At 41.2% G+C, this 18874-nt stretch overlaps 1 protein-coding gene across 4 annotated transcripts in view; it reads right to left on the bottom strand.

Moving 5' to 3' along the window:
* Positions 1 to 382: 382 nt before the first annotated feature.
* Positions 383 to 18874, bottom strand: part of LOC133376647 (contactin-associated protein-like 5) — a 107959-nt gene continuing 89467 nt past the window's right edge. For all 4 annotated transcript variants that reach the window (XM_061609193.1, XM_061609194.1, XM_061609192.1 and 1 more), the window contains exons 10-12: positions 14218 to 14436; positions 3500 to 3571; positions 383 to 1152 (exon numbers count right to left, since the gene is read on the bottom strand). In XM_061609193.1, coding sequence (XP_061465177.1) covers positions 956 to 1152; positions 3500 to 3571; positions 14218 to 14436 — 488 coding nt within the window. In that variant the 3' untranslated portion in view covers positions 383 to 955. The remainder of the gene's footprint in view (positions 1153 to 3499; positions 3572 to 14217; positions 14437 to 18874) is intronic.

Here is an 18874-nt window from a genome sequence, read left to right as displayed (position 1 = left end):
GTATAAAGTAGTACTTCCTCTTGTATACCCTGAATGGTGATTTAGCTTCATTAGTTGATTGCAAGTTCTAGTATTATAAGAGAGGAAAACAAATTATTGCCAGGTGGGGGGTGAAGATGGTCACCTCCACTGAGGCAATTTTACAGCTTATTTCTGTAAAAGAAAGACTGGAACCCTCTGCCATCTTGCCTCTATCATGATAACCTCCCCCCCCCATTACAATTTTACCTAATGCCCAAAGATTGGAAAAGTCTGCGGAGGCCATTTTCACTCCTCCCTTGAAAGTGACAAAAATCACTTGGCATACAACTTGGCCCAGGAATTGCTGCTGCACTATTGAGTTTTTTAATCAAGATTGCTACATTAAAAAGGAGAATCCTGAACTCAAAAGTTACAATAAAAGAGCAACAAGGTTGAAAAGGGAGTTAAAGGACATGGAGGGGGGAAATCATTCCAGATCCTCAGCTTGCAAACTCAAGACAGCACCACCAACATGGAACAGGGTTATTATGCCAATTTGCAAAATAAATGAGGATTTGTCCCCTTTTTAAACACACAATTAAAAATACGAGATAATTTGGTCTTAGTCTTTCCCACTACCTTGTTGCAATAGCTGTAATGCTACATAGTTAGCTTGTACACTTTACCTCTAGTATACATCACTCAGGTCCGACATGAAATGGTAAATTAAATGGGTCCAGAAAACAACATTTCAGAAATCCAGGAAACAGTCAACCATGCATGTTATGTGGAACTTAGGTAGAACATATAGTTGCTTGAGCTGTTAGGTGTTAACTGTGGTGCATTTCATGAAGAGACTGAGGCACTGCAATTGCTGCCATTAAAGTGGGTTCTTTCCAAAAGGATGGGGGAAATTAAAAAAAAAAGGATGAAGAAAAAACCCATAATCATAATCAAAGAAATGCCAAAGTATAACAATGAGCTGGAGAGTCTGTCAGATGAAGTATTCTCGTTTGCACTCGCTCACTGTGTTCTGCAAGTCAACATCAGTCTTAAAAGAACTGTCAAGGTGCTCTGGATATTCCTTTTCCTTTGTTTGGCTGCTCCGATGTGTTTGTTTGTGCTGGTAGAGAAATCTGCTCATAATGGCCACAATGCAAAAGATGATGAAGATCACAACTGCTATAACACCTGAGGAAGAAGAGAAAGAAACAGAATCATAAATGGAAAAGCAGGAGTGGCTGGTGCCTATTGGGACTGGTAGGGCAGAAGACAGGGAGGCCAACAGTAGGTGGAGCTAGAGCCAATGAAAGGGGAACCAGAGTTGATGACATGTGGAGCCAACTAATTCTAGGTTTGTCCCCATCCTTTTCCCTGTTGGGTTCTACAAGGACAAAAGCAAAACTGAGACTAAGGAGGAGAAAGGTGACAGCCGGGGCTAGCCCTGGACTGGCTGTAAAGCAGGCAGGCAAGTGGGGGTTAGCTGAGGTTGGTGGTGTAGTGCCCCGTTCACCCTAATGGACCAGCCTCCCCTGAGGAAAAGCAAACACAGCAACACAGATTTCAGTTAGTAGCAATACACACATAATGAGAAAGCATGATTCAATAGAAAAGACAATAATGCTGGGGGGGAAAAAGGGAGTAGAAAAAGAGGAAGACCAAACAAGAGATGGATTGATTCCATAAAGGAAGCCACAGCCCTGAACTTACAAGATCCAAACAGGGTGTTTTATAACAGATGCTATTGGAGGCCGCTGATTCATAGGGTCGCCATAAGTCAAAATGGACTTGAAGGCACATAACAATAACAGCAATACACATGTTAAGAACCTCATGGATGTTTGCAAAATCCAGATTTTGCTTATAGCCGCACAATTTTGCAGCACTTGAAATCCACCGTGCCTGTTCTCATTAACTAGCCAGTTCTCATTGCACCCCACCTGATCTTGCATCATAGTAGCACATAATGCCATCACAACACACATCACTGGGTAAGGTTTCATTGCTGTTTCTCCAGATAATCTCCCCCACCAAAAGGAAGAGGGCTACAGAGATCCTATAATTTACTATGCTTCCATTATGACACAAATCATTAATGCATTTGGGCTCTGAGAGTAGCAAGTGGAAGCTGCCAAGTGGTTTGAGCTCCCAACCACTACAAGGATTTTGTTTGGATTTAAGACTTTCATGCTTCCATGTTTTTCTAGCTGTAAGTGGGCGCTTAATCCTTGGATTGCGACTGTCAAAGTTAGTGGATATGGTGATAATTTAAATACTCCTTTGTGTGTCTTGTAATTCATGTTTCTTAATTATGAAGACCATTGGGTCATAAATTTGATAATTTTTAAGCGTGTTGAGATAGGGTTGAATTGAGACAAGGTAAATGGTTTCTCAAGAAACTCATGAGACTATTTAAACTCAGTTTAAATGGCTAGGGTTGTATAATTATCTCCTTGGGTTTACCCTGTAGTGAACAATAAAGAACTGAAACAGTATTCTACAACTGTGGGCAGATTATAGATTGATATAATTGCATTGCTATTGCCCTACTTTTAGTATCAATCCCTTTCCTAATCATTTTAAACACTAATCTTGCCTTTTTCATTGACACAGCACATTGAAGTTGTCACTGAGCCATCTCAAGCTCCTTTTCCTGGAAACCTCTGGCCCACCCCATTAGTATTGGGAATATTTGGCCCTCCAGATGTTGCTGAACTACAGCTCCCACAATCTCTGGCCATTGTAGTTCAGCAACATCTGGACAGCTAAAGGTTCTCCACCCCGGTACATCAGAACCAATTCTGAGCTTTTCCTATTTCCAATACTAGGCTTCTGCATCAATAGTTTTAGTTGGGCAGTACCAACCTCAGTGATCACTAGCAGCTTTAGACATAGTTGCAAGCAAATTGACGGGGAATGAAATTGAATTGACCTGTTATCAAGTATTTTTCAAGAGTAGTCAGTTACATCCCTACATTTGGGCTTTGGATCACCTGACATAAGCACCATGCCAGGTGGTCAAAAACCCTTATCTGGGAATGCATCGTCCACATGCCTGAAGAGGGCTTATATCTAATGGCTAGTAATGTGCAGGTAACACAAAATGATTATGTCAGAATGTATAGTATCCCTGGAAGATGTTTTGGAAATTTTTCAAACTTACATAATGACAGGTTGAAGTGAAGTGTTTCGTCATCCTCCTTAAAGTGACTATATATTGGAAGTCAAAGCCTGTCCAATTTTTATGTTTTTCAATAACCCACTAGGCTGCTGATGAAGATTTTGTCAAAAATTGTTTGGCTGATGCTGGTACATGGAATATTATTAGTATAGGCCTATTAAGGATTTATTAGTAGAGAGTTTACTACAATGATATTAACTACAATAAACAACTTTGTCTTTTCTTTACACATATTTTATCATCTTTTTTGGGTTTTTTTATTAGAAGAATGACCATAACATACAAGCTGCGTCTGCCACCACCAAGCCATGAAAAAAAAAAAGTTTCTTGCTCAGCATTTTTTAAAAAATAGGGTACCTCCAATGACAGCTGAATCGCTCCTGACAGCATTGGTGAGTGGCTCTCTCTCATCTGCCTTTCCAAATGGATCTGAAATTCATCAAGGTTACAAAAATCAATTTGTATATGTAGTGTGTTTTTGCAAGCATCTTACTCTTGCAAGCCAACTGCCAGAGACATCTACTTGGTAATACAGAGCTGACTGCACACAAATAGCTGACTGGGTCCTCACCTGTGAGTTGTTGTTTTTGTCGAGGGAGCACTATCTGTGGTGCCACTCTCAAGGGTCAAGATATTATACAGCCACAAGAGTGGCTGTATGTATATTATAGCCAGTGTGGATTTTTCACATTCCGCATTGTTAAATTGAAAATACCCCCATGCCATTCTGATGCTTCCCATAAGCTCATTTCAAACCAAAACCTTACAAAATGTATAGTCCTGAACTCAGAAATGATTGCTTAACAACCCTGTAAGTTTTCATGGTGATACACAAAACAGTCAGAGAGAATCGAGAGTTCAAAGTCTAGAAAGAGAGAAAACCCAGACGCCTTTTGGACTTTTTTTCTGTCAGAGTTCTCATAATCTGTTGAAATTCATTAAAAATCAGCCATGTTCACAGAGTACCTGTAATCCTGTTACTGACCTTGCCCCATACTCTGACCTTCATCTTCTGCAGTTTAAAAGTTAAAAAAGGAATGTCTGGCTGATTTTTAATTAATTTAAGAAATTTTGGCTTGAACTCAATGATAATGTCGGGCATGCTCAGTAAGAACCAACTGTCAGTGTTCTAAAAGCCAGCCTCACAGCTGCTAGGCTTGCCTAATCAGGGGGCCACACCTACACCAGACTTTGATTTCATGTGAGACAGTCATGGAATCCTGGGAAGTGTAGTTTGTGAAGGGTGCTGAGAGGAGACTCCTATTCCCCTGACAGAGCACCAGTGGCAAGAGTGGTTTAACAGTCAGCCACTCTGACTGAAGCTCTGTGGGGTGAACAGGGCTCTCCTACCAACTCTCAGCACCCTTCACTAACTACACTTCCCAGGATTCTTTGGAAGAAGCGATGGCTGCCTAAAGTGAAATAACAGTCTGGTGTGGATGTGGCTAGGGAAAGCTTTGGTTTAAATTTGGGTGGGAGGCTACAAGTGCCTGCTGTAGAATAAAAAGGTGGGGAAAATCCTGAAAAGCAATGATACTGATCACAATGTTTTCTTTTTGGAAAGGAAAGGGGCTTCCCCTCTGCCCAGTGCCCACCCATCCAATCTCCTCCTTCCTCCCCTCCCCTCCCCTCCTTCTCCTCCCCCTGGTCAGTTACGTATCTGAAGCATGATTGCATGGGAGTAAATACCACTGAACTCAATAAGCATGCATATGATCAAACCTGCCCTCCCCTCCCTTTGCCCCTCCCCTCCAATCCTCTCCTTCCCCTCCGCTTCCTGCTCCCCTCTCTGCTCCCTTTCTCCTTCCCTCTACTCTCCCCTCCCCCTCCTCCACCCCCACAGTCACTTTTACCTATCCTAACCATGATTGCATAGGAGTAAATCCCATTGAACTCAATAAGCATGCAAATGATCAGACCTGCCTTTCCTCTCCTTCCCCTCTCCTCCTCCCTTCTTCCTCCCCTCCCCTCTTACTTTTTCCTCCTCTCCTGACCATTCCAGGCTTCCCTCCCCATGGTCAGTTTTACCTATCCTAAGAATGACTACAGGGGACTAAATCCTACTGAACTCAATAAACAAGCAAATGATCACACCTGCCCTCCTCCTCCCCCTCCTGCCTGCTCCCCTCTCCCTCCTCCCCTCCTCCTCCCCTGTGGTCAGTTTCACCTATCCTAAGCATGACTGCAGCGGAGTAAATCCAATTGAACTCAATAAGCATGCAAATGATCAATTCTCCCAAGATACACAGGAAGTGGATTGGACTGTGAAAGACCAATCCAAATTATGTTTGCATTTTTACAAATTTTTAGGGCAGTACAATATCTCAGAGAAGAGGTCAGGTCTCCTGCTCCCCTGGTGCATTCACTATAGCTGCCCAATTTCCCTGATTTTTAAAGTTGGATAAAAATATCTGTTGGCTATAGGTATGTTCTTAAACCGCAAGGGTTTTTGCCTATTAGTGAATAAATACATAATCACAAAATTAAAAAAAGGTAAAGATTTAAGAGCTAACAATAATTGAATGTCTAGGCGATATTACTACATTCAGAAATATTGCTACCTGTTCAGTAATTATTTTATTAGATCCCCCAAGGAAAATATTCAGAAAGGTCTCTAAGGATCGACTGGGAAACTGCCTCATAAGGGGGTAAATTATATGTTCTCTGACCCCTTTATATTGTGCAATGCCTTGTTGTTGTGCCTGTTTTGAAGCTTAAAAAAAGAACAACAATATTTAAAACCAAAAATGCTTCACTGTGTGTGTGCAGAAGGATGCATGTATGGGGAACTCCAGCTTGTTTGACCAGGGCATATGCCCCCCATAGGCAGAAATAGTTAATAGAGTTCATTTCAAACTGACACATGAAAATATATTGGCAGGGTATTTCCCCATTGAATCTCCTCTGCACTCCTTGTTTGGCTTGCAGTGAACCAGATGACGGAAAAATGTAACAGTGTGTATTTTCCATTGCGGTATACTTTTTGCGACTCAGTTATAAAAGAATTCTGCAGAGATGAGAAATGAACTAACTCCTCTGTGCACATATCTTTGAAGTTCAAGCCTTGTGGTTCTAAACTCTGACTAACTGTCCCACATTGCTAGACCAAATCCCATGGAAATACTGGACTTAATAGTATTGAACTATATTTATCAAAATATGCCAAAATGCTAGTGGGTTGTATCCAATGGTGGCTTTCTACTGCCAGAAAATTCTTTTTGCACAGTGGGGAAGCTGCTGTTGTGCTGATTCCCCCTTACCTGTCGCAGCTCTCCATGTGATGCCCCAGCATGTGCCAGGGGGGTTCTTCAGTCCACTGGACTTTTGGGAGTGCAGGGAAATGAAGTGGATAGGGAGAATCTGTGAAAATCAGGTCACTTGCTTTGTGCGAGCATAACTACTTTCTACTAGTGCAATGTCAGAATTGTGTCGAGCCCCAGCTCTCCCTGGAAGGGCAGGGAGGGGGAAGGCATGAGTTGCAGACGCCTCAACTGCCAGAAGGCGTGGAAGATCCAGCTGTTGTTGTGTCTGTTCCAGACATTAAGGAAAGGAGTGTGTTAGATGCGCCGCCAATTCCCACGGGTGACCCAGCCCCCCTTGGGGACAGCGCTCAGCCTTCAACCATCCCAACGGATCAGTTAGGGGAGGATTCCGAAAGAGCAGTTACTCCTCCTTCACCAAGCCGTGAATTAGCAGTAACCCCCCCTTCGTCCCGCAGTAACTTAGAGACGCCTGACGCTTCTCAGCCCTCTACTTCCTGGATGGTTGATAAGGACCCTGTTTCATCTGATGAGCCCATGGAGGCTCACCCCCACCTCACCTCACTCTCGGCGGCAGGAAAAGCATACCAGGCAGAGGGCGGGTGTGCGAAGGAGTGAGAGATTGCGCTCAAAAACTTTCCCTGTGTAAGTCTGCTGAGTATTGAGGGGGGTGTTGAGTCAATTTTCTTCTTACGTTGCAGAGCATGTCAAGAGTGTAGTTAGGGATTCCTAGTGAGTTAATGTAGGGTTTTCTATGAAGTGCACTGCTTTTGATGTATCCATTACTCTAATAAAACGAGATTTACTTGCACCAGCGTCTTAGTCTCCTGGTATCGACTCTGGACGGGACAAATTGTGTGCAACTCAATACTCTTCTTTCTTGGTATTGCTACACATATGTTCTTGTTCTTTAGAGGGCTCTTTAATTTCAGGTTCTCCAACATGGATCAACCTGTACAGAGTTGTTTTCAACAAGGTAGAGTTAGTTTTGCTTCTGTCAGAATTAGGGTTGCCAGGTTCATGGCCTGAGACTGATCCTGTGTCTTTAGGAGAAGAGAAAGTCAGCCAACTGCAGGTGTTCTTGCAACTCTGTAATGGGAAAAACCACAAGGTGGAATTCTCCCTTCCCCCTGCACAACTTTTAAAGATACAGAAGACCTCTTGGTTGCCAGGCCCATTCATGCAAGGACTCTTGCATATGCATAAGAGTTTCCCTACACTCTCTTTTCCCTGTCTCTCTCTCATGCCCTTCCAAATCTGCTCCAGATGGTTGGGGGAATATCCAAAATGGATTTGGGAGTGCATGGAGGGAGGAGAGGGAGGGGAAGTTCCACTGCTGCACGAATGGAGGTTGTGCCAATGGGACAACTTTGTTGGATCGTAGAACCCATTATTTTCAGATGCTTTAAATATTTCTTCCTTTGGTTTTTTAATGCAGTTATTTATATGTACTTAAATGTATGACAGTTTCATTTTTTTTAAAAGAAAAGGAACTCACACTTGTTCCCAGAAGAGCGTGTGTGCTTCCAGAATTCAGGTTGACAAGCTTTAAAATTTCTTACAATTATGATTCACTCAACTAAAAAATCAGATTAGGGAAGCAGATAGAGGTGTTTGCTGCGGAGCAGCAGATAGCAAGGAACAAAAGAAGCTTCCCCAGTAGGGCCCTGGACAATTCTGAAGTCAAGAAAAGTAACACATTCATATAAGACTTTAGCAGAATGCTCCCTTTGCAAAGCTATTACCTCTTGAGATGATAGTGCAAAGACAAATGGTACCAAAGGTACCAAAAGGAACTGGATTCTATATTTCTAGGAAGTAGTTTCCTTTAACAATGGGGTGGCTAGCTAAGTGGGGTATGTTACTGACATAGGTTGTATCCAACTAAGTCATACTCAAGAGTAAACCCATAAAAGCCATGATCAACTTGCCTATAGATTTTAATGGGTCCGCCTCTGAGTATGTCATAGTCAGATTCAACTCTTTCTAAAGAACATAAGAACATAAGAAGAGCCTGCTGGATCAGGCCAGTGGCCCATCTAGTCCAGCATCCTGTTCTCACAGTGGCCAACCAGGTGCCTGGGGGAAGCCCACAAGCAGGACCCGAGTTCAAGAACACTCTCCCCTCCTGAGGCTTCTGGCAACTGGTTTTCAGAAGCATGCTGCCTCTGACTAGGGTGGCACAGCACAGCCATCACGGCTAGTAGCCATTGATAGCCCTGTCCTCCATGAATTTGTCTAATCTTCTTTTAAAGCCGTCCAAGCTGGCGGCCATTACTGCATCTTGTGGGAGCAAATTCCATAGTTTAACTATGCGCTGAGTAAAGAAGTACTTCCTTTTGTCTGTCCTGAATCTTCCAACATTCAGCTTCTTTGAATATCCACGAGTTCTAGTATTATGAGAGAGGGAGAAGAACTTTTCTCTATCCACTTTCTCAAGGCCATGCATAATTTTATACACTTCTATCATGTCTCCTCTTACCCGCCTTTTCTCTAAACTAAAAAGCCCCAAATGCTGCAACCTTTCCTCGTAAGGGAGTCGCTCCATCCCCTTGATCATTCTGGTTGCCCTCTTCTGAACCTTTTCCAACTCTATAATATCCTTTTTGAGATGAGGCGACCAGAACTGTACACAGTATTCCAAATGCGGCCGCACCATAGATTTATACAACGGCATTATGATATCGGCTGTTTTATTTTCAATACCTTTCCTAATTATCGCTAGCATGGAATTTGCCTTTTTCACAGCTGCCGCACACTGGGTCGACATTTTCATCGTGCTGTCCACTACAACCCCGAGGTCTCTCTCCTGGTCGGTCACCGCCAGTTCAGACCCCATGAGCGTATATGTGAAATTAAGATTTTTTGCTCCAATATGCATAATTTTACACTTGTTTATATTGAATTGCATTTGCCATTTTTCCACCCATTCACTCAGTTTGGAGAGATCTTTTTGGAGCTCTTCACAATCCCTTTTTGTTTTAACAACCCTGAACAATTTAGTGTCGTCAGCAAACTTGGCCACTTCACTGCTCACTCCTAATTCTAGGTCATTAATGAACAAGTTGAAGAGTACAGGTCCCAATACCGATCCTTGAGGGACTCCACTTTCTACAGCCCTCCATTGGGAGAACTGTCCGTTTATTCCTACTCTCTGCTTTCTGCTTCTTAACCAATTCCTTATCCACAAGAGGACCTCTCCTCTTATTCCATGACTGCTAAGCTTCCTCAGAAGTCTTTGGTGAGGTACCTTGTCAAACGCTTTTTGAAAGTCTAAGTACATTATGTCCACTGGATCACCTCTATCTATATGCTTGTTGACACTCTCAAAGAATTCTAATAGGTTACTGAGACAGGACTTTCCCTTGCAGAAGCCATGCTGGCTCTGCTTCAGCAAGGCTTGTTCTTCTATGTGCTTAGTTAATCTAGCTTTAATCATACTTTCTACCAGTTTTCCAGGGACAGAAGTTAAGCTAACTGGCCTGTAATTTCCGGGATCCCTCTGGATCCCTTCTTGAATATTGGCGTTACATTTGCCACTTTCCAGTCCTCAGGCACGGAGGAGGACCCGAGGGACAAGTTACATATTTTAGTTAGCAGATCAGCAATTTCACCTTTGAGTTCTTTGAGAACTCTCGGGTAGATGCCATCCGGGCCCGGTGATTTGTCAGTTTTTATATTGTCCATTAAGCCTAGAACTTCCTCTCTCGTTACATTTATATCCCACCCTTCCTCTCAAAGAAGCCCAAGGCAGCAAAACAATACATTACAATGTCTAAAAATGGTGTTAAAAAAAAGGGGGGGGGAATTGGATTGAGGGAAGGGCTGTTAAGGAAGTATTAAAAACTATATTCATTTTCCACATGGATCAATGCTCGTTTTTTCCTCCACCATCACACCTTCCTCTATACAAGGCAACGGACAGATCCTTCTCTCTCCCAGGGAGAAGAATCTGTATCTCCAGAAATCTGTGATGTGCTTAGAAGCCTATCACCACCAGTGACTCTTGTGACATCAGGCTCTTTGTTGGGAAAGTAACATTGACCCCATTCTTGTCTTTCCTGGGGATTCATGCTCTTTTTCCATCCTCTGCCTCTACACATCAATGGAGAAATCTCTTTCTTTCCTAGGGAGAAGAGGCTGTGGATAGTATTCAGTGCTAGTCCTACTCAGAGTAGACCCACTGAAGTTAATATATCTCACTAACTTAGGTTCATTAATTTCAGTGGGTCTACTCTGAGTAGGATGTAGTTGAATATTATTTATTTATTATTTAATTTATATCCCACCCTTCCTCCCAGCAGGAGCCCAGAGAGGCAAACAAAAGCACTAAAAACACTTTAAAACATCATAAAAATAGACTTTAAAACACATTAAAACAACACATCTTTAAAAACATTTTTAGAAAAGCTTTGAAGACATCTTAAAAAAGAAAAAAGAAAAAAAGGTTAAAACTTTAAAAAAAAAAAAAAGTTTTACAAACATATTAAACAGCAATTCCAACACAGACGCAGACTGGGATAAGGTCTCAACTTAAAAGGCTTGTGGGGAATATAACCCAGTATCCCTAAAAATCTGTAGTGGTGGGGAGAAGCCCACCCATACCCATGACCCTTGAGGTAATGCTTTATGCTGGTGTGTATGTGACATTTCTCCTACCCCAGTCTTTCCTAGGGATCTACGCTCTTTTATCACCTTGCCCTTTATGAAACTATCCCAAAACAATAAAGTCTGCCCTTGTGAAAGAACCACAGCTGCTGTCATTCTGAAATCTGAAAAGTTTAATCCCATCAGAAGGGGTGACCATTAGGGTTCCCAGACTCAAGGCTGAATTTTCTCTTCTCTTAAAGATACAGAATCATTCTCAGGCCCTGAGCCTGGCAACCCTAGTGACCATGCCTGCAAGTTGCATCCATGCCTGGCAGAAAATAAGAAACATTTTCTTTTAAAAAAATTACACAGAAGCCCCCATTGTACTGAATGGGGTGAAAACAGACTTGTTTTTAACAGATCTGTATTGGTTCCAAATAATGAGTCAAAACGGAAAGATACAGAGTGGTTCTGAAACAGGTAAAGCTGCATCCCAAAGCTACAGATGCAAGCTGAATATTGTGGAGGGTGCACTATCTATCTATCTATCTATCTATCTATCTATCTATCTATCTATCTATCTATCTATCTATCTATCTATCTATCTATCTATCTATCTATCTATCTATCTATCTATCTATCTGCCTGCCTGCCTGCCTGCCTGCCTGCCTGCCTGCCTGCCTGCCTGTCTAAGCCATCCTATTAGAAAAAAGACAAAAGTAATTTGCCACGTCAGCTGATGTTTTCTGACTACATCATTTCATCATTTCTTGATCTTCTAGGGTGTGAGCAAGTGAGAGCAGGCTTGAGTGATGCATGTAAGAGAGAGACAGAGAATTAATGCATTTTATTTACACATGCCTAAAAAAAATCAGTTAAGGATCCTGCCAGTGTCTGTGGACATTTAAAAGGGCTCATAAAGTGGAACTCATTCACCATAGGAAAAGTGATCATAATTTGTTTTGTAGGATGTTAATAACCACTTATTTACTTTTGAATGTCTTAGGCGCAAGGTAAAATGAAACAGATTTTAAAAAATCAGAGTCTGGACATGCCACAATTTCTATACAAATCTAGTATGTGTGGAACCAGATAACAAATGATTGCTAGATGGGTGATATATATAATTCACTTTCTGTTCAGCTGAGGCAGGTTTTATTGGATGTTATTTAGCATATTCTGTCAATATGTGTTAGTTCATTTGGAAAATTCTTTTACACACCAACTATTATATGAATGTTTTGCAAGATGTTTCTGGAGGACAATGACCTGCTGGGAGCAGCCATTTTTGTGCTTGCATCTATGGCGATACTAATGCTACCTTCACAATGTGTTTTCCTTCCAACATACAAAACACTTAAGATTCCCGAGGGGCTATTTAATGACTGCAGGCAAGAAATGAACTGCTGGGATCATCATCAGCAAGTAATATGACTCTCTTTAAAACCAGAGAGGATAAGAGACAAACACAGAACAAAATACACACTCACACAAAATGTTGACCTTGAGTCAACGTGGCCAGCATTTCTCCTCAACCCCCACCCAGTACAGTATAAAGACAGTATAAAGGACCACATTAATTCACATGATAGTCTGCAACAAATATCAACAAACCTAATAAAGGGTGGACATGCAATCTGAAGGAGGCCATGGGAAAAATCTTCCGGCCCCCTGATTGGGCAATGCCACCCTGGCTTGAGGAAGCTGAATCAACTAGAGCAAATCTATGCCTTTCATTGCCTGCTCGCTCTTGGTGAGCAAAGGGGCATTGGGTTGCTTGCTTGTGCTGGTCAGTGTTTAGGGCTCCAAGCCTCCACCTCCCAAAGAGGCAGCCTTCCTACTTTCCCATTGCTGGCCAGCAATAAGAGGTAGGTTAAGTGACAGCCTCCTCACCCTCCAGGGGCCACTAACTAAATTTCACAGCCCATCAGCCAAATCCAGTTGCACCACCCACCAGGTTCTCAGTATGGAGTAGCAAAAAAAAGGCACTCTTCAATCAATCTGGGTACCATAAAAAATAAGTTTATAATTTTCAGGACACCATTATTTCTCTATGACCTGACAATATCAGTGTAGAGCATTTGGCTTTTTTGATAGCTGTACCTAGGCTTTGCATGTCCCTCTCTAAGGAAATTCACTTAGCCCCTTCTCTGCTAGTCTTTCATTGGCAAGCAAGGCTTTTGACCTGCTTTGTTGTTGTCTTATTGATGAGTGTTTTTCAGTTTTAATCATTGTTCTGATATTGAATTGACTTGGCATTTTGTTAGTCACCTTGAACGTCTAATTTGGAAATACAGGGTGTGCGTGTAATCTGATAGAAATAAATAAATCAGCTGCTGCCCATTCACTTCCACATCTGTTTCTCATGGCAATCATTGCACTCTGTTCTAGGTCCTTTCAAGCATGAGTGCTTCTTCCCCTATTTCATGCTCCTTGACTTCTCAGCATTGTAAGTTAGCAATCATTTATTACTCTCATAATTTATTTTTAATGCTCATATTTAAACCCCTGCTCTGAATGTTAGCAACATGAGGGGTGATATTACCGAGTGCTGTAGAAGTAACCAAACACAGCACACATGAATATATTTATCTGAAATGAGGTCCAGTAGCAAAATGGAACTGCTCATTGTTTTTTCCTGGGGACTGCAAATGTACCAATTGTGAGGAGAAAGATGTCATTTGTGTAAAAGCTGATGGCATCACAAAAACACTGAGGCTGCATATGCAGGCAGTAGTGGTATCATTTTCTCCCTATCCCCTGTGGGTGCAATTTCTCATAGGCGGGACAAACTCCAAGTGATGAATTTTTTCTTCTTCTGAGCTTCTCTCCCGTCTCAGCTGTGGAAAAATGGTTCAGCAAAAGCAGCTGGACAAAGAGACTTGGTATTCAGTGAAAGGTTGTTGTTCAGTCTAGCAGTTGTTCACAAAACCTACAGGAAACTTTTGTGTGTGTGTGCATTTTCCAAATCTCTGCCAGTCACTACAATAACATGAAGTTACCCTGCATGGATCCATTGGTAAGATGTGAACACTTTGAACAAGTATAAATCTAGTTGCATGCCCCAATTTTATTGAGTTGGGTGATTTTGTGGGTTTGCTGGTGTTCACTAAGGAAGAACACCACCCCTTTCTTTTGTATGTTACACAGCTCAATTTTCTATTTAAAAGCAGAACAATCAGTCATGTTGTTAAACAAACCCTCAGTACAATTTGTTAAACATACCTGATGAAGAGTATATTGTGGTTGCTGTATTCACATCAACTTCAACCAAAGATCTACAGTTTGATTCAGACAAGGAACCCAGGACTGTCACAGGTGCTATACTGGGATGTCGTAAGGCGGCTTTCAGTGGAGCTATGTGGTTGTACTGGACAGATGACATGCATCCTATGAACCCAAAGGCATTCACCTTGGAAACTTCTATATCTAGTCCCTGACTCTCTGTAAAATGCAAAGAAAATTGAGATTTAGCTTGTCTTTCTGTATATAAATTAAATATAAATTAAAAAGTGTTTCAGATTAGTTTGTGCATTAACCACTCATTTGCAAGCTTCTGACAAAAGCAATTCAATAGAATGTTAAATCCAACCATCTATACATGGCATGCATTTCCCATAGCATTTGTATTTGTGTGTTTGGGGGAGAGGGAATATACAATGTTAACATCCAGTGTGGCTAGCTCCTGGGAAAAATGAACAATGACTGTCTCATGTGGTCCTGTAAACAGCTGGATTTGAATTTTTGGCATCCTCTCATCCTCACATTTCCATCTGTAGAATGGGAATAATAAATAGCCTGCTTCACAGAGGAGCTGTGAATGCAAACATAAGCCTGAAAAGCACTTTGCAGACATAAGATTAAAAGGATACCATTCCAGAATCTGACTTTGTCACCCAGTTTGCCACATATAATTCACTTTTCTTTGCCTATGATTCCTAGTCCTGTCCCATATTACACACACAAATATGCACAGAGAGAATACCCCTCAAGATATCAAATACAAATTAAAATGTTCACTCTGATTACAACAAAGGGAAATAGCATACTTAAAACATGTCCACATATTGCAAGGTCTTTATGGGGCTGAACACCTGATGTGAAGAATACTCACTAATAGGCAAAAATCCTTGCTGTTTAAGAACACACCTATAGCCAATAGAAATTTCTATCAAACTTTAAAAAGCAGGAAAATTGGGCAGCTATAGTGAATGCACCAGAGGAGCAGGAGACCTGACCTCCTCTCTGAGATAATGTACTCCCCTACACATTTGTAAAAATGCAAACACAATTTGGGTTGGTCTTTCACAGTCCAATCCCCAAAACATTGTGAACAGTATCATTGTTTTTCAGAGTTAAGATTGTGTTAAAGTGTTAAGGTTGACCCACATTCAGGAATGCTGTCAAGAGCCTTCACTATCTAGCCTTCACATTCTTCCCAAGCCTTTGGTAGAAAGTTTGGGCAGTGTCTGGAATCAGACCAATAGCTCTTTCAATAGCTTCTTTTTGGAAAAGCTCTGTGCGTAGCAGAATGAAGCTCCAGTGCTAACAGTAGGCTCAGTATGTCCGCCTAATACAAATTAATAATATAATAACAAGATTTCATACTGTCCTTTCCAGCTCACAACTGCAATTCACTGCCTGGCTCAGTCACAAATTAGATAGAAGAGAAAAGCATAGTAATTAGCAATGAATTTCTGCACTGGATCACACAAGCCAGGCAGAAAATCACCCTCAGGCCGAGCACAGCAGCTAAATATAAAATTGGATCCTTGGGGCTCTGTGGGAAGTGAGTTTGTAATTAGAAGACACTGGTCATATTCTCAGCTCAACTGTAGGGAACAAAAATTAAAATAATTTTGAGTTTGTTCCTCATTCTTTAAAGATGTGGCCAGACTAGGGATGGGTGAATCTGTCAATTTTGGTTTCTCTCAGTTTCTCATATTTCCAGTCTTAAATTTGGTCCTCCACATGTCCATATCAGTTTGCCATATTATTTTAAGTCCTTATGAAAATGTACCATTGGTATCACCTGAAGGGTGATTTTGTCAGGTACACAAATGTCTCCTAATAAACACATTTTTGCAAGCAATTTCCCCTAATATAATGCATTTTTGTATGTTACTTTCACCAATATACACATTTTTATGCACATTTTACCCTAGTAAATGCATTACTTGGCTGCAAAAATTGGAGGTGTGTGGATTTTGAAGGATAGCTGTGTTTTAGTTTGCATATTGTTCCAGGAAGTGTGAATTAAGTAAGCTTGCCTTTAAATGCTAATTGAACGGGAGGTGGAGTGTTGAATCTAGATGTAGTACACAGATAGGAGGAGCTCCTCAACTTTATTTAATATTCTAGTCTTTAACAGAGGACTTGGGACCCTGATTTGAATGCTAATCACTGCCCTAAATAAGGCATGCAGTCAGGTGTAAGGAGAGGTAAACAACCTTGCCTTACAGTTCTATTTAAACTAAAAGATAAAGATGCAGCCCAGTGTTCTTCAGCCTTTGCAAGGTGGCACCCATATTGCAGAAGGCCTTGAAAAGAACACAAATGGAGGAAACACTCATTAAAAGAAGAAATGGGTCAGCAATTTAAATCTTTCAAAGAGGAACTCATAGAAGGTTAGGCTGATCTACTAGAACAGAAGATTCTGTGGGGGCATACATCAATGGTGTGGATGGTACAGTGGTAGAAGCCCTCGACCTAATGGTCTCACACGGAAAAACATTCAACAAACTAAGAGGAGAAGATTTAAATATTAAAGCTAAAATGGACAAAATCAAAATTGGAATAGAATAATATTTGTGTCTCTGGAAGTCTGGAAGATGCAGAAAAAAGGCAGTTGAAAGAATTTCTTGCACAATGGCTCCCCTCCCTGATACCAGATTTCCTGCTCATTCCTGGTTATTTTGAATGAGTGTATTTAGTAGTGACCCAAGATGACAGATGCCATGGGGCCTAGAGACATTGTGGTTTGCTTTGCACACTTCATTAAAAAGGAAGAGCTGCTTAGATGACTACACACCTTGAAAGATATAAAATTCAATAATTAGACAGTGATGATTCTGCAAGACTTGGCCCTGAGATGCTCAGATGAGGCAGAGAGTTGTGCCCTTTCACTCTTAAATTGCAAGAAGCTGGAATCGCATTATTATTGGAGTTTCCCATTCCATCTGTTGGTGCTTCATAATGGAACAGCTCTCTGAGCATCATTGGTAAACAAGATGGCTGATTTAGTTAAATCACTTTAATTTGAGCTGCTGATGAGGAAGACAACAGGGATAATGAATGGGAGATTGTCAAGGGGAGAAGATACCCAAAGGAGAGACCTCTTCAACCCCTCTTCCAACCAAATTGGTTCATTCATTGCCAGAAGGCACTGATGCTTGGGGGAGGGGCTTTCCTCCTTATCTCCATATGATTTGGGCTTTAGGTTACCAGTCCTGTGATCCACCATTTGTTTATTATGACTTTTTTCTGACCTTTAGATCTATAACTGGTGGAACTGTTGTCCTTTTCCCATTGCAAGTTCTGGAGCTCCAAGACTGACATCTCATCCAGATATAACATTTTGTTGTTTCCTATTTCTTCTCCCTCCCATCTGTTAGAGTTGGTGTTCTACGTAAAAGTTACTTTCTTCTATTAGGTGGGACGTTTTTCTGTAGAAGTCCTGGGGCTGTGTGTGTGTGTGTTTCTTTTGGGATATGGCTCGCACAACAATTTATTGATCCACGTCTGTTCCCTCCTGTTTCAATCTTGTATATAAATAATGCCCAATAGGTTGAAAATCACTATTCTGAACGTGAAAGGCTTTGGAAACCCCATTAAGAGAGCAGGTTGTGCAAGAACACTGTCCCTCAGTTCTTATGTTCCAAGAAACCCATAAAGCCTTGCAGAATGACTGCATTTTGCCTGCAAAGAAGGAATCCAATAAAGCTCATGGAGTAGAAATTTTGTTACATGCTGATTTATATATTTGGCATGATAAAATTCAAAGGGATTCCAAGGGTAATTTTTTTGTTCTTGTTGGGCATACTAGGCAGTATTATTGTGGGCAGGGACTTTAACTAGAATATGCAAGGTATAAATCCTAGAACTCTTGATAAGGCTGAACAAAAGCATCTTGCCAGACAGGCAGTTTCACAAAAGTATGCTATACCCTAAGGGTTTTCAACTTTTTCAGAGCTATGTTTTGAAAGAGATATGGGCAGAGCTGCATCCGATGGACCATAGCTTTATCTTTTACTCCTCCCCACATACAGTAATTATATATTGGTATTGGAGGATTTATTACACAAAACAGGGCTGATCAAAGTGACAGATCACACTCCTGTTTCTAGGATGTAGAGATTCAATCCCTCTCTACTGACCATGCAATCCAGACAAAATCTCTGCACAGGCCTTAAACATTATTTTGTAGAAAATGGGATGATACAATAAATACAACTTTGAGATGGGAGGCTATGAAGGGTCTGGGGGGTGTGAATCAAAGAACTGAGTGTTTTGAAAAAATAAGCACAAATGATACTTTTGGAACAGGGAAATTAGGTTGCTGACAAATTTTGGGAGATGGTGTCTGCTAAAATAAGGCAACAACTGGATAAAAACATGCAGAACAGAACTTGTTATACATCAATAAGACTATGATGGACATGCTATACACGACACTAGACAAAAAGTCTACAAATTTGATGGGAGGCGATCCAAATTACTAACTAATAGACTGAAGAAGCAGAGAGTTAAGGGACAAGCTATTGCAGATGACAAAGATGTAAGGCATCTTGATCTGATGACAATTGTGGATAAATTTGCCTCTTGTTTTGAAAATGTATAGAAGAACTCGCCTAAGAGCTCCAGGGATGTATAACAGGCAGCT

This window comes from Rhineura floridana, chromosome 2 (assembly GCF_030035675.1).
Source record: "Rhineura floridana isolate rRhiFlo1 chromosome 2, rRhiFlo1.hap2, whole genome shotgun sequence".
NCBI classification, from domain to species: Eukaryota; Metazoa; Chordata; class Lepidosauria; order Squamata; family Rhineuridae; genus Rhineura; species Rhineura floridana.
Note: the sequence above shows the minus strand (reverse complement) of the source record. Positions and strands in the feature narration are given on the sequence as shown.